Source organism: Marmota monax, unplaced genomic scaffold (assembly GCF_021218885.2).
Source record: "Marmota monax isolate L192 unplaced genomic scaffold, Marmota_monax_Labrador192_F-V1.1 WCK01_AAM20220418_F8-fsc00012, whole genome shotgun sequence".
NCBI lineage: Eukaryota > Metazoa > Chordata > Mammalia > Rodentia > Sciuridae > Marmota > Marmota monax.
Window position 1 is genome coordinate 3,906,467 of NW_026695227.1, and position 14,681 is coordinate 3,921,147.

The 14,681-nt window shown below is 36.9% G+C and overlaps 1 protein-coding gene across 2 annotated transcripts in view; it reads left to right on the forward strand.

Annotated features, from left to right (window-relative positions):
* Positions 1 to 284: 284 nt before the first annotated feature.
* The window catches only part of Ptpro (protein tyrosine phosphatase receptor type O), a 241,385-nt gene continuing 226,988 nt past the window's right edge, over positions 285 to 14,681 (forward strand). For both annotated transcript variants that reach the window (XM_058576175.1, XM_046436157.2), the window contains exon 1: positions 285 to 757. In XM_058576175.1, the coding sequence (XP_058432158.1) occupies positions 683 to 757 (75 nt within the window). In that variant the 5' untranslated portion in view covers positions 285 to 682. The remainder of the gene's footprint in view (positions 758 to 14,681) is intronic.

Sequence of the window (14,681 nt, forward strand, 5' to 3'; positions counted from 1 at the left end):
GAGGAGGTGGCAGTGGTGTGAGGGTAAATACCCTGCCCTTCTCTTCCTCCCTGTCCCCCACTCACAGGCTCTGAATCTCAACCACCCAAGTGTTACTACTGCTTTTAACTGCAGCTGAGGGCAGGGGTATGAAATTGAGAGGAGACAGGCTCTGGATCCCGATTGCTCAAAGCCCATCAGGAAAACCCACAGAACTCCTCAGTCCCAGATACTGAGGCGGAGCCTGGAATGGGGCTGTCCAGCAATAGGAGGAGGCTGGCCAGAGGGTTGGGAGGCTGCTGTCACTTTATGAGTCCGCAGCATGAGTGAGAGTATCCCTGTTGCTAAGAGGACTACGGCCGGCAGGACTCAGGGCCCCCGCCTCTCCCTCACCACTCGGACCCAGTGACTCTGCTCGGGCAGCTGCTGTTGCGGTGGCGGCGGCAGAGCCTCGCCCACTCCAATCTCCACCCTCTCTATCCTTAGCTATTAAAGAACAGCGGCGCCTGGCACGTTCTTGGAGGACCCCCGGCGCAGAAGAGGAAAGGGAGCAGGCGCAGGGGGATTGGAAAGGCAGCATGCGCCCGCCAGGAGCTGCCTCGGCGCCCACGGTCTGAGGCTGCAGCCCCAGTTCGCCATTGTGAGCCATCGCCGGGGGACCCCGCTGGCGCCGCTGTCCCCCTAGTTCCCTGTCCGCTCCGCGATGGGGCACCTGCCCACGAGGACGCGCGCTGGCAACCGCCTCCTGCCTCTGCTCTGGCTCTTTGTGCTGCTCAAGGTAGGAGAGCTTCCCGCACCCTTTTCCCAGGCGGTCCAGCCCGCAGCAGCTCTCAGGCGCTCTTGCTCTGCGGTGGGGAACGATGCGCCCTGGGGTGCGATGGCCCCGCCGGGGAAAGCGCCAGCCGTGCAGCCTGGGCGCACGCTTTGTTGTGCTTGCGAGTGCGTGCTCCTGGTGGTCCTAACGGATCGGGGTGGACGAATAAGGGAAGTTTTCTGTCTCCAGTTTTCAGCCTTTGTGCTCTCTTAGCGCAGTAGATAGCCTCATCAAAGGTGGGCTTGTTAGATAGAGCTTTCTCCAGCAAAATGAGGTCACTTTCCCTTCTGGTCCCCACTGCTTCCCAATGCCCGCTCAACCTCCCCGCCCTCCGCCAACCCAGTATGTGATTGCTTTGTCTTAATTTACCTTCTTCGAGAATTATACACGGGGTGATGAGCTCCTAGGTCACAAATGGACTGCTTGGGGGCGGATCGAGGACACGATTTTCCTTGAATAAGGAGTGTCAGTGTGATCCTGGAAAGGATTTTTCACTCTGTCTTACCTCCCCCCTGAGAATTCCGTGTAAAAAGTCTCCAGACTTTCTCCTCTGTATTTACAGAAGATGCTATCTCTAATTTTAATGGTAGAAAAAATATGTGATTCACTTTTTCCTGTCTTCAAAATGTGGTCCCTTGAGATTATACTTTTGAGAAAAAAAAAAAAAGAGCTGTTTTTTAAATATATAGCTTGAGATTTATAATAAACAATTTGTTTTGAAAAAAAAATTAACTAGATGTTTTCTTGGAAGTTGGTGTGAAGTTAAAAAGGGATTAACTACCACTCCTGTCTTCAACGGGTCTGCTTTATGTCCGTCATTAGTTCTTTCTTTCCCTTCTCTCTTTTTGGGCAGAGCAAACTCCAGAATGTCGACAGGTGACCCGGAGCTATCCTTTCAGCACCACAGTGATACCTAGCCAAGAAATGAATGAAACATTAATGGCTGCAAATGTTTTCTTACTAAGGAATCACTTTTTGCTTATATGAACCATTAATTATGAATGCCTGACAAAGATACAGTGGAACAGGACTGATGAATTAAGAACAGCTTTAATTTTAAATACTCTATATTTTCATTTATCTTAATGGAAAATAGTAAAAGATAATTTCAGGGCAAAAAAAGCAACAGAGGACATAAGATTATAAATTATGTTTATTGTAATTATTTTCTTAAGTTTTCAATATTTTTTTTTATTTTAAAATCTGTTAAGCAACAAGTTCAGTCAGGTTTCCCCCCCTAGGAGGTTGTTCCCCAGTACACATCACCAATGTATTAGACTTAAGTTTTTTTTATTATTATTTACTCTTTTATTTGTCAAACTCTGCCATAATCATTTTATCTATGCTCATTATGAAATTGAAATGAAAAATTGATTCACCACACATTTTATCAAGTAACAGCTAAGACTTACCTGTATGTTATTGGATCTAAACCATGTTATTGGATCTAAACCTAACCTGTGGAACAAATGCAGGTTTTGCTTGAGCTCTTCATAATGAATGAGAATTCCAGAAATGAGAATGATTAGTTTCAGAATGGGGTTAGAGTGCTGTCATTGAAATGTAGAAATATGATAGAAGTTTGAATTCAAAACTGAATATTGAATAAGAAAACAGTCAGTAATGGCATAAGGACCATCTTAGTGACTGTAATAGAGGTTTGCTCTGTTTCACATAATAGGTGTATTCCTCAATATTTTCAGGTAAATATCATTTATGGCAAAATGCATAATATAGGAAATACATTGACAAAGCTTACCATTTAAAGAAGCATTACTGTAAAGAGACAAACAATCTTAAAGGAAAGTTAATATTTTTATTTTATATAAGCACAATATTTGTTCTTTAATATAAAACATATAAGATATGTGTGTATGTGTGTTATGTGTGTGTGTGTGTGTTGTAGCATGTGCCAGTCTTCTAGGTATTTTTCTCACATATATCATTTCATTTAATCCTATTTTGTTGCAGCTAAGAAGAGATATTCACAGTGGTAAACTGGACACAGTAAAATATCTTACATTTAGGGGTTAATATATTACATGGTGCATTGGGCATATAGTATAATCTCTTTATAATTTGGAGATACTTTTGAAATAAAGGTCCTGAAATGTGCCAGTAAAATAGATCTAATGCAGGTGGTGGCCAAAACATGGAGAAAAGCTTCATTATTACATACTAGTATGTCAACCAGATCTTAATTACAAAATCTAAAAAGATTCATGTGTATTAAAAACAAACCAGTCCTCTAATTTTCCCTCAAAAATCTCTGTAGTTTTTGTATAGTCTACAAATTTTCCAATATGAATATTCTCTGTAAGAATAGCCTTTATATGAGAGAGTATTCCAGAAATCCCTAGGGACCATAAGTCAAAGAAATTCAGCTCTGAGTCATGATTTATAGTTTTACATCTTTCACAACTCCGAAACTAACAGCTGAATATAGCAGTGGGAAAGTTTGAATCTGAATGAACGACTATAACCAACTTCATTGAGAAAACCTCAATGTGACTGACCATGCTTTGTTGTTTCTACGTGGTTGAAAGGCATGTTTAATCAGGTATCTCAGGTGGTTTAAATCATTGATGCACACTGAAAAGCTAAATATCTCATAATTTATGTTGCATAAACACAATGTTAGTTATTAAAAAGATTTTAATTTTGTAAAAATGTGCATGGAGTATATATAAAATCGAAAACAAAAATAGAACTATTATCAAATGAAAGTCTACCAATCTGAAAGTCCTCTGTGAATACAGATGGAGTATTTATGTAGTGAGTCTCCCACCTGTGCATTTTCCCATGATTTCCTGTGAAAACAATGCAAATTCCCTTACTTTAGTAACCCCTCCCTGAAAATGGCTTTCTGTATCATTTCACTCAATATCAGTACTTTGTCTACAAACATACAAATTGTAGAATATGATGTCATAGGAACTTTAAGTCTGATTTTCCTGAAATGTTGCTTATTAATGTTCTACTGGAATGTTCCCTTGAACTCAGAGGTGTGGCATGGATTCTTCTGTCTCTCTTAACCTCCTATCTCTATTTCCTCATTTCTGTTCTTACCAGAGATATCATCAAAGAACATTACATTTGAAAGGGGTATTAATATTGTATTTTTAAAAGAGGTTCATGTTCAATTCTATAAAGCATGATTGTTAACATGTTGGCCATACTACTCGTGTAGTCTTACCCAAGATAAATATCCACTTTCCATTTCCATGTTCTATCTACTTTTCTTTACTTCCCTGGGTGGTGGCTCTCTCTCTCTCTCTCTCTCTCTCTCTCTCTCTCTCTCTCTCTCTCTCTCTCTCTGTCTCACACACACACACACACACACACACCTACACACACCCCTCCCTTTCTTTGTCAAGGTTTCATTGTCTTTTCTACAATACTGGCAGATGACCTATCATATTTCATTTTTCTCGAGAACCCTAGATTATCCATTGACTCTTTTGATAAATGGCGTCACCAACCTTTTAGAGAATCCTTTTTACTTGTGGTATGCTCAGTAAGTTGAAGAAGACTCACTGGTTATGCTTCTACAGATAATGGAGCTATAATCTTCCATTGTGAATGACTGCTTTAGTTATTTTTATGAAAAACTGTTATTGTATGAAAAGGAAATTCACACTATTCTCCTTCATTTTGGCCTCAAAGAAAATGCACATCTTTTTGTATAAGTGATTAAAGGCATTATGAGAGTTGTACTTTAAAATGCAGCACTATTCTTAGTGTCTAAATATCCAGCATAAAAGGATTTAAATTTATTAGGGGATTGACTCCTGAATAAAATCCTAGCTTGAGTTTTGAGGGTCTCACAAGGATTTTTGGTGTTGGATATAGTTGGCACACATGGACAAAACATTGATTGGTAGCAGTGTGGCGTAATACAAGATTTAACAGCAGTGACCACAGATGCATAGTTCTCATTTTCTCCTTGACTTAACGCCCCCAGTTCCTGTGATGTCACATTCTCTGAAGTACAGCTCCTTGCAAGGGTGAACTTTACTGTAAAGTTCTTAGTGTTTTCATCTAATCATTACAAATATGTCATAAATATTTTTTAAGTAAAAGAATGTCTTCTATAATTTTTTCTTCCATTGAATCAAATATTTGCTGTTAGCAGGAACTGAAATGAAGCAGATTAAATTCCATGCCTGTGTGATTATGTCAAAATGAACCCTACTATTATGTATAACTACAATGCACTAATAAAATCATTAAAAAGAAGTATAATAGAAACTAATAAATAGGATACAAATTTTCTGCACCTTACAAATAGCTTCTGTCATAATTGTTAAATGTTTTAATATTGACAAGTAAATAGATCTTTAAGGAAAACATGAGGAAATTATCATTATATGAGTTAAATGAACATAACTACAATGATATAGTATTATAAGTAGTATTACTATAACTATTAACAATTATATATAATTATATAACTATTATAAGTAACTTACATTTATCTTATTAAAACATAAATTTTACATTAATCTTATTAATATCATAAATCAAGACACTAATGTTATTTTCCCCAAAAATGTAATACTTCCAATTGCTCATTTATTTATTGTTTTGTTTTTCTTAATTTTTTATTCTAATTTGTTGTATATGACACCAGAATGCATTACAATTCATATTACACATATAGAGCACAATTTTTCATATCTCTGATTGTATACAAAGTATATTCACACCATTTGTGTCTTCATATATGTACTTAGGATAATGGTGTCCATCTTATTCTACCATCTTTTTTACCCCCTTTCACCCTCCCATCTCCTTCCTCCCCTTTGCCCTATTTAGAGTTCATCTAAACTTCCCATACTCCCCCTCCCAACCCCACTATGAATCACCCTCCTTATATCAGAGAAAACATCCAGCATTTGGTTTTTTGGGATTGGCTAACTTCACATAGCATTATATTCTCCAACTCCATCCATTTACCTGCAAATGCCATGATTTTATTCTCTTTTATTGCTGAGTAATATTCCATATATATATATATATGTGTGTGTGTGTGTGTGTGTGTGTGTGTGTGTGTGTTTGTGTACCACATTTTCTTTATCCATTCATCTATTGAAGGGCATCTAGGTTAGTTCCACAGTTTAGCTATTGTGAATTGTGCTGCTATAAATATTGATGTGGCTGTGTCCCTGTAGTATGCTGTTTTTAAGTCCTTTGTGTATAAACCAAGGAGGAATAGCTGGGTCAAATGGTGGTTCCATTCTCAATTTTCCAAGAAATCTCCATACTGCTTTCCATATTGGCTGCACCAATTTACAAATTCAAAATAATTTCTAATTATCTTCTGCATCTCATCTCACCAGCAATGTATGAGTGTGCCTTTTCCCCCACATCCTCAGCAGCACTTACTGTTGTTTGTCTTCATAATAGCTGCCATTCTGACTGGAGTGAGATGAAATCTTAGAGCTTAGATTTGCAATTCTCTAGTTGCTAGAGATGTTGAACATTTTTTTTCATATATTTGTTGATTAATTGTATATCACCTTCTGAGAAGTGTCTGTTCAGTTCCTGGGCCCATTTATTGATTGGGTTATTTGTTTTTTAGGTGATTAGCTTTTTGAATTTTGAATTCTTTATATACCCTAGAGGTTAGTGCTCTGTCTGATGTACAAGTGGAAAAGTTTTTCTCCTAAGCTGTAGGCTCTCTATTCGCCTCACTGATTGTTTCTTTTGCTGATAATAAGCTTTTTAGTTTGAATCCATCCCATCTATTCATTCTTGGTTTTAATTCTTGTGCTATAGGAATCTTATTAAGGAGGTAGGGGTCTAATCTGATATGATGGAGATTTGGGCCTACTTTTTCTTCTATTAGATGCAGGGTCTCTGCTTTAATTTCTAGATGGTTAATCCACTTTGAGTTGAATTTTGTGCATGGTGAGAGATAGGGGTTTAATTTCATTTTGTTGCATATGGATTTCCAGTTCTCCAAGCACCATTTGTTGAAGAGGCTATCTTTTCTCCAATGTTTGTTTTCGGTGCCTTTGTATAACATAAGATAACTGTAATTATGTAGGTTAGTCTCTATGTCCTCTTCTGTACCATTGATCTACCAGTCTATTTTGGTGCCAATACCATGCTGTTTTTGTTACTATTGCTCTGTAGTATAATTTAAGGTCTGGTATAGTGATGCCACCTGCTTCACTCTTCTTGCTAAGAATTGATTTAGCTATTCTGTGTCTCTTATTTTTCCAGATGAATTTCATGACTGCTTTTTCTATTTCTATGAGGAATGTTATTGGGATTTTGATCGTAATTACATTAAATGTGTATAATGCTTTTGATAGTATGGTCATTTTGACAATATTAATTCTATCTATCCAGGAACAAGGGAGATCTTTCCATCTTCTAAGGTCTTCTTTAATTTCTTTCTTTAGCATTCTGTAGTTTTTGTTGTAGAGGTCTTTCACCTATTCTATTAGGTTGATTTCCAACTATTTTTATATTTTTTGAGGCTATTGTAAATGGGATAGTTTTCCTTTCAGAGGATTTGTCACTTATTTACAGAAATGCCTTTGATTTGTGGGAGTTGATTTTGTATTCTGCTACTTGGCTGAATTCATTTACTAGTTCTAGAAGTTTTCTGGTGGAATTTTTTGGGTCTTCTAAGTATAGAATCATATCATCAACAAGTAGTGCTCATTTGAATTCTTCTTTTCCTTTCTGTATCCCTTTAATTTCTTTCATCTGTCTAATTGCTCTGGCCAGTGTTTCAAGAACCATGTTAAATAGAAGTGGTGAAAGGGCATCCCTGTCTTCTTCCAGTTTTTAGAAGGAATTCTTTCAGTTTTTCTCCATTTAGAATGATGTTGGCCTGGAGCTTAGCATAGATAGGTTTTACAATGTTGAGATATGTTCCTATTATCCCTAGTTTTTCTAGTGTTTTGAACATGAAGGAGTGCTGTATTTTGTCAATGCCTTTTCTGTGTCTGTATGGTTCTTATCATTAAGTCTATTGATGTGATGAATTACATTTATTGATTTCTGTATGTTGAACCAAACTTGCATTCCTGGGATAAACCCCACTTTTGATATGTTTTTGTATTCAATTTGCCAGAATTTTATTGAGAATTTTTGCATCTATGTTCATGAGAGATATCCGTTTGAAGTTTTCTTTCTTTGATGTGTCTTTTCCCGGTTTTGGAATTGGGGTGACGTTAGCCTCATGGGATGAGTTTGGAAGTGCTCCCTCTTTTTCTATTTCCTGAAGTGAATTGAAGAGTATTGATATTAGTTCTTCTTTAAAGGTCTTGTAGAACTCGGGTGTGTATCCACCAGTTCCTGGGCTTTTCTTGGTTGGTAGGCTTCTGATGGCATCTTCTATTTCATTGCTTGAAATTGATCTGTTTAAATTGTATATATCATCCTGATTCAATTTGGGAAAATCATATGACTCTAGAAATTTGTCGTTGCCCTCTATATTTTCTATTTTATTGGAGTACAAGTTTTCAAAATAATTTCTAATTATCTTCTGCATCTCTGTGGTATTTCCTTTTCATCACATATGTTAGTAATTTGAGTTTTCTTTGTCCTTCTCTTTGTTAACATTCCTAAGGGTTTGTCAACTTTATTTTTTTCAAAGAACCATATTTTTGTTTTGCCAATTTTTTAAATTGTTTCTATTGTTTAAATTTCATTGATTTTTGCTCTGATTTTAATTATTTTCTGTCTTCTGCTGCTTTTGGTGTCGACTTGTTATTCTTTTTCTAGGGTTTTGAGATGTAATAAGTCATTTATTTGTTGACTTTTTCTTCTTTGAAGGAATGAACTCCAAGCAATGAACTTTCCTCTTAGTACTACCTGTATAGTGTCCCAGAGATTTTGATATATTGTATCTGTATTCTCATTCACCTCTAAGAATTTTTTTAGTCTCTTCCTTGATGTCTTTTGCAACCCATTGTTCACTCGGTAGCATATTATTTAGTCTCCAGGTGTTAGACTAGCTTTTATTTTTAATTTTATCATTGATTTCTAATTTCATTTCATTATGATCTGATAGAATACAAGGTAGTATCTCTACTTTTTTATATTTGCTAAGAGTTGCTTTGTGGCATAGTATATGGTCTGTTTTAGAGAAGGATCCATGTGCTGCTGAAGGATGAAATATTCTATATATGTCAGCTAAGTCTAAGTTATTGATTGTATTGTTGAGTTCTATAATTTCTTTTTTCAGCTTTTGTTTGGACAATCTATCCAGTGGTGAAAAGGGTGTGTGAAAGTCACCCAGAATTATTGTGTTGTGTTCTATTTGACTCTTGAACTTGAAAAGAGTTTGTTTGATCAACGTAGACGCTCCTTTGTTTGGGGCATATAGATTTATTATTGTTATGTCTTATGTCTTATGGTTCCCTTAAGCAGTTTGAAATGTCCTTATTTATCCCTTTTGATTAACTTTGGCTTGAAGTATACTTTATTTGATATGAGGATGGAAACCCCTGCTTGCTTCTGCAGTCCATGTGAGTGGTATGATTTTTCCCAGCCATTCACCTTCCTTCTGTAGATGTCTTTTCCTATGAGATGGGTCTCTTGGAGGCAGACTATTATTGGGCTTTTTAAAAAAAAATTCAATCTGTCAGTCTCTGTCTTTTGATTGGTGAGTTTAGGCCATTAACATTTAGGGTTATTATTATTGAGACAAGATTTGTATTCCCACCCATTTTTGTTTATTTTTTGGTATTTAACATGACTTGGTTTCTCCTTTGATTAGTTTTTCCTTTAGCATAATATCTCCCTTTGCTGATTTTCATTGCTGGTTTTCAATTCCTATTCATGTAATATTTTGCTGAGGATGTTCTGTAGTGCAGGCATTCTGTTGTAAATTCTTTTAACTTTTATTTATCATAGAAGGTTTTTATTTCATCATCAAATATAAAGCTTAATTTTGCTGGATATAATATTCTTGGTTGGCATCCATTTTCTTTCAGAGCTTGATATATGTTGTTCCAGGATCTTCTAGCTTTCAGGGTCTGGGTTGAAATATCTGCATATAATCTAATTGTTTTCCCCTTATATGTAACCTCATTCTTTTCTCTTATGGGCTTTTAATATTCTTTCCTTATTCTGTATGTTAGGCATTTTCATTATAATGTGCCTTGATGTGGATCTGTTGTGATTTTGTACATTTGGTGTCCTGTAAGCTTCTTGAATTTAGTTTTCCAATTCATTCTTCATGTTTGGAAAATTTTCTGATATTATTTCATTGAATGTATTGCTCTTTCTTTTGGTTTGGAACTCTATTCCTTCCTTTATCCCAATAACCTTAAATTTTTTTTTTTTTATGCTATCCCATATTTGTTGAATGTTCTGCTCATGGTTTCTTACCATTTGCACTGTGTTGTCTACATTCTTTTCAAGATTATATATTTTGTCTTCATTTTCTGAGGTCCTGCCTTCCAACTGGTCTAATCTGTTGGTGATGCCTTCAGTTGAGCTTTTAATTTGGTTCATTGTTTCTTTCATTTCAAGAATTTCTGTTTGGCTTTTTCTTAGAACCTCTGTCTCCCTATTGAAGTAATCTTTTGCTTCCTGTATTTGTTTATGTAGCTCTTTGTCAAAATGATCTTTTGCTGCCTGTATTTGCTCTCTTATATCATCCTTTAATTCGCAGCACATTTTAATCATGTACATCCTGAACTCCTTCTCTTTCATTTCTTCTGCTGTGCTGGCCATGAATTCTGATAATATGGTACCTTGATATGTTTGGGGCCATTTCTTTCCTTGTCTTTTCATATTGCTTGTGTGTCTTCCCTTCTAGCACTGTGGATCCTAGGCATTACCGTTTTTACCCTATAGGCTTATAGTGCCCCTGTTGAGATCCAATTCCTCTCCTTTGAGGTGAAGGATAATGTTATCAGATCTCAATATAAACAGTATACGCCCTAAAAACAAATGTTTGACATTAAGACATTTACATTTTGATCACAATGTATAGAAGTGGTGAATTCAATTATTATCTACAATATACTCAGTAGGTTTGTAAAAGAGTTTACAGTTTCTAATGGTGGACAAAGAACAGGGGGGTGAGAAGTAGGATGATATGCTGAGGAGGTAGGAGATGAGGATATAGAGTTGTTATATCTTAAGAGGTATGAAAAAGAGATCTAAGGAGGAAGGTTAGTAGCAGGAGAAGGGAGAGGAAGTAATTTTAGGTAAACAAGTAAGTGGGAAGACAGTAGAGTACATAAAACAAACACACATATATATTAAGAAAAATTTAAAAATGTTAAAATAATAGAAATTGGTGGCATAAAAGAAAAAAAAGAATATACAACACAGTTGTAATACACTATTCTGATATCCCAGTCCTCAAAATCCTAATTCATGCAAAGTACTTGGTTTCACATATATTGGGGATGTGAGGGTGGGAGAATAGAGAGGGACAGGGAAAAAAAATCTTGAAGGAAGAAACAGGATTGTTTTGGTTGGAAATCCATATCTTTCCTGCTTCCCTTGTCATCCAATGGGTGGGGTCATCTGTTGTTAGCTGGTATCTCCGACCTCAGGATGGTAAAGGTAACCAGGGTGTCACTGTGCCTGGTTGTAGCTGCTGGGGAGAAGGGGGAGTTAGAAACTGGGTACCTGGCCAGCTGGAGTTCCAAACTGGGAGTTGCCACTGAAAATGGTGTTGAAGGTGATCCAAGATGGAGGCACCTGCTTTCAGCATTGGGCTGTCGGGTTATGTGGGGCGAGCTGAGCGATGGTGTTGGATGAGGAGTTCAGAGACAGCTCTGTGGCATTGCTGTGTGTGGCTGTTAGCTGACTTCAGAGCCTGTGTGAAGTTCTTAGGTATAGGCAGGATATTGTGTGTAGTATCTCCACTGCTGCAGAGTCCCAAGATAGTGGTGACCAGGGGAGCCCCACATTGGTAGAAGGGGGTCCACACGGGAGTGGTGGCCAGAGTTTTGGCATGTGGGAAGCTGCCGGGTGTCTTGCGTGGAAGTGGTGTCGGTGATTTCTACTAGGTGGGTGGCCAAAAGTTCTGCACAGGTGTTGGTAGTCCTTCTCAGGTACCCAGTAGTCCTGTGGGGGCGAGTAGTTGGGAGACCTACTCTGATGCTAAGGCCTGGAGCCCTAGATGGCACAGTGGCCATGATTCCTGCACAGGAGCAGTAATATGGCTCACAGAGAAACAGTGTTCTCACTTCTTGAGTCCCAGGTCACAGAGTGACACAGAATGCTGCCTCCCTTTGGCCCACCATCTTGGATCTCCCAATTGCTCATTTATTGATCAACATTGCCTTATATATTGTTTGAGGTCATCAAACAATTGACATAGTAGGGGAAATGGTCCCCTTACCTTTGTATGTAGCCTTCAACTTCAATCAGTTCCAAGATATGCAGGCAATATATTGCATTCCTCTCTCCTGTGACCACTACTATCCAGAACTGAGATTTCTGCATTCTGTTGGTTGGAGACCCTCAAATCTTCCCATAACATTGCCCTTAGCACACATATCCCTTTCTATACCCAGATCTCCATTATACCAGTGGTGGTGCTGAATATAGGTCATAAACCAATGACTGAAAGAACTCTTCTACAGTGACTTGAGAGACCCATTGTTTTCACCTCTTTATGCTTAGATAAGTGTGTAAGAACTTCTTTGTGTGATTTAAGGAGCCAAAATAAATTGAATGTGGCACAAATAGAGTAATCAAGAGTATGAATGAGTCAGGAAGCAGAACACAAAGACTCTAATCCTCTTTCCTCCTGGTACTATTGACTCCAGCAGGGTCTGTCTGTATGGTTTCTGCCAGACATCAGGACTGTATGAAACTCTCCTCAAAAACGTCTCATGCAATCTGCTCTCCAATTACTCCTAGTGCTTTCCTCTCCCAAGCTTGCTTACCCCAAGACTCCAAAACACCAATTCTTAGAAATTTACCCCCTCTGCTTAGAGTGCCTTCAAATTTATTTTTGTAAGAAAAAACATATCTCATCCCTCCATCAGAAAAATCATCCTCAATTTTTTTAGAATCTAATTCTGTAATGAAAGATTTCTTCTTTCCTTGGGCATTCTAGTTGCTTAAAAGCCAGCTCCTTTTTCTTCTGTATTTTAAAACCAAAGAGACGATTTTTGAAACAAGGTGGAAAAGGCTTCTTTATGAAAGTTTTTTTTTTTCCTTTTTGTCGAGAAATTGAAATTCAAGAAGAGAATGATACATACTTGGAAAAATATTTCAAAAACAGAGAATCAAATTAGGAAGTAGGAGAGTTGTATTGCAAATTGTAAATATGCATAGAAATTTCTGTAAAAAAATGAGTAGGGGGGCAATTAGCCAATAAAATGAAGAAAGTTTGATAAAAACAAATATACTGCCATCTTCTATTTATATGCAAATAAATGTGTTTCCTTATCACATGCTATTTGGTGTTTCACTGTGGTGTACAGTTCATTTTTCTAACAAAACTGTTCTTATCTTAAAGTAATTAAAACCAAATGAACCTGTCTTTAAACTGGTAATTTGTGTACCTTTACCAACAGATTTTAAAAAGTATAAATGTTATTTTTCTACAATGTAGGAATCACAAATTAGTTAATAACAATGTATGTAAGATTCAAATTATGTTTCCCTTTTTTTGTGTAATTATTGTTCAGATACTTGAGATGTATGTGTGTTCTATTTTTCTCTTTCTGCCCACTGATATTATAAAATTAGTGATTTATTTGTGCATGGGTTAAGAATATCACCATGACTCTATCACATTGTTCTATCTAATCTAATATTGTTCTTTCATCATAACCCCAAAGGATCAAAATGAGAGCAGAGAAATTTCTGTCTCTGGTTCTCTTTACTCTTAGCCCAGATCAGAGACCAACAATGAGCCAGTGTGCTCATCCAGATTGCAAGTTCCTCTTGGTTCCACCCCTAGGAGCTTTTGTTTGGCATGTACAAACAAGATGGCAGAGAATTCCAAAGAATCCTTTGTACTGTTGGTCCTATCTGAAGTCTGATTCCTAATTCCCTGTACTTACTTCTGAATAGGGATTTTATTTTGATTAACTCCAGCATTTCCACTTTAGGATCCTAACTTCAATTTCTAGTTATTTCTTCTTGTCCTTTAGCTTCCTGGAAAGAGCATCCTATCAACATTGTTTTTTTTTCTATTTGACTGACCATATCCAAAGCAGTGGAAACACTGAGAAGTTACTTTTCTTCTTCAATACAAAGATTGTCTTTTGGATTCCAGGATAATAATTTACTGCCCAATTCTATTCAGTTAATCAAACATATTTTTAAAGGAGAGAGAGAGAGAGAGAGAGAGAGAGAGAGAGAGAGAATCTTTTTTTTTTTTTTTTTTGTAGATGGACACAACACAATGCCTTTATTTTTATGTGGTGCTGAGAATCGAACCCAGGTCCTGCCCGTGCTAAGTGAGCGCTCTACCACTGAGCCACAATCCCAGACCAATCAAACATTTTTGGGGTACCTGTTACAAGCCAGGAATTGAACTGGATGTTGTAGGTACAGGAATAGATAACAGGTAAATATCCACAAAAGGTTTAGTTGGAATACAGACACAGAAAAAGAAAATTGTGATTAAATTTGGTCAGACTTTTTCCCACTTTTTTTTTATTGGTGCATTATATTGTACATATTGATGGGAATTTTTGTTACATATTCTTAAATACACATGATATAGAATATAGCAATATACTTTGACCAATATCACTTCCCAGCATTTCCTCTCTCCCCCCCGACCGCCTACTCCTTGCAGATTTTTTTTTTAAAAGAAGGAAAATATGGGGGTGTTTTAGGAAAGACATTTAAAGTATCTAGAGGTTTAAGATGTCGCATGGGCTAAATCCTAAAGCATAGATATTATTTATTTTTGCAACACAGTACATTCAAC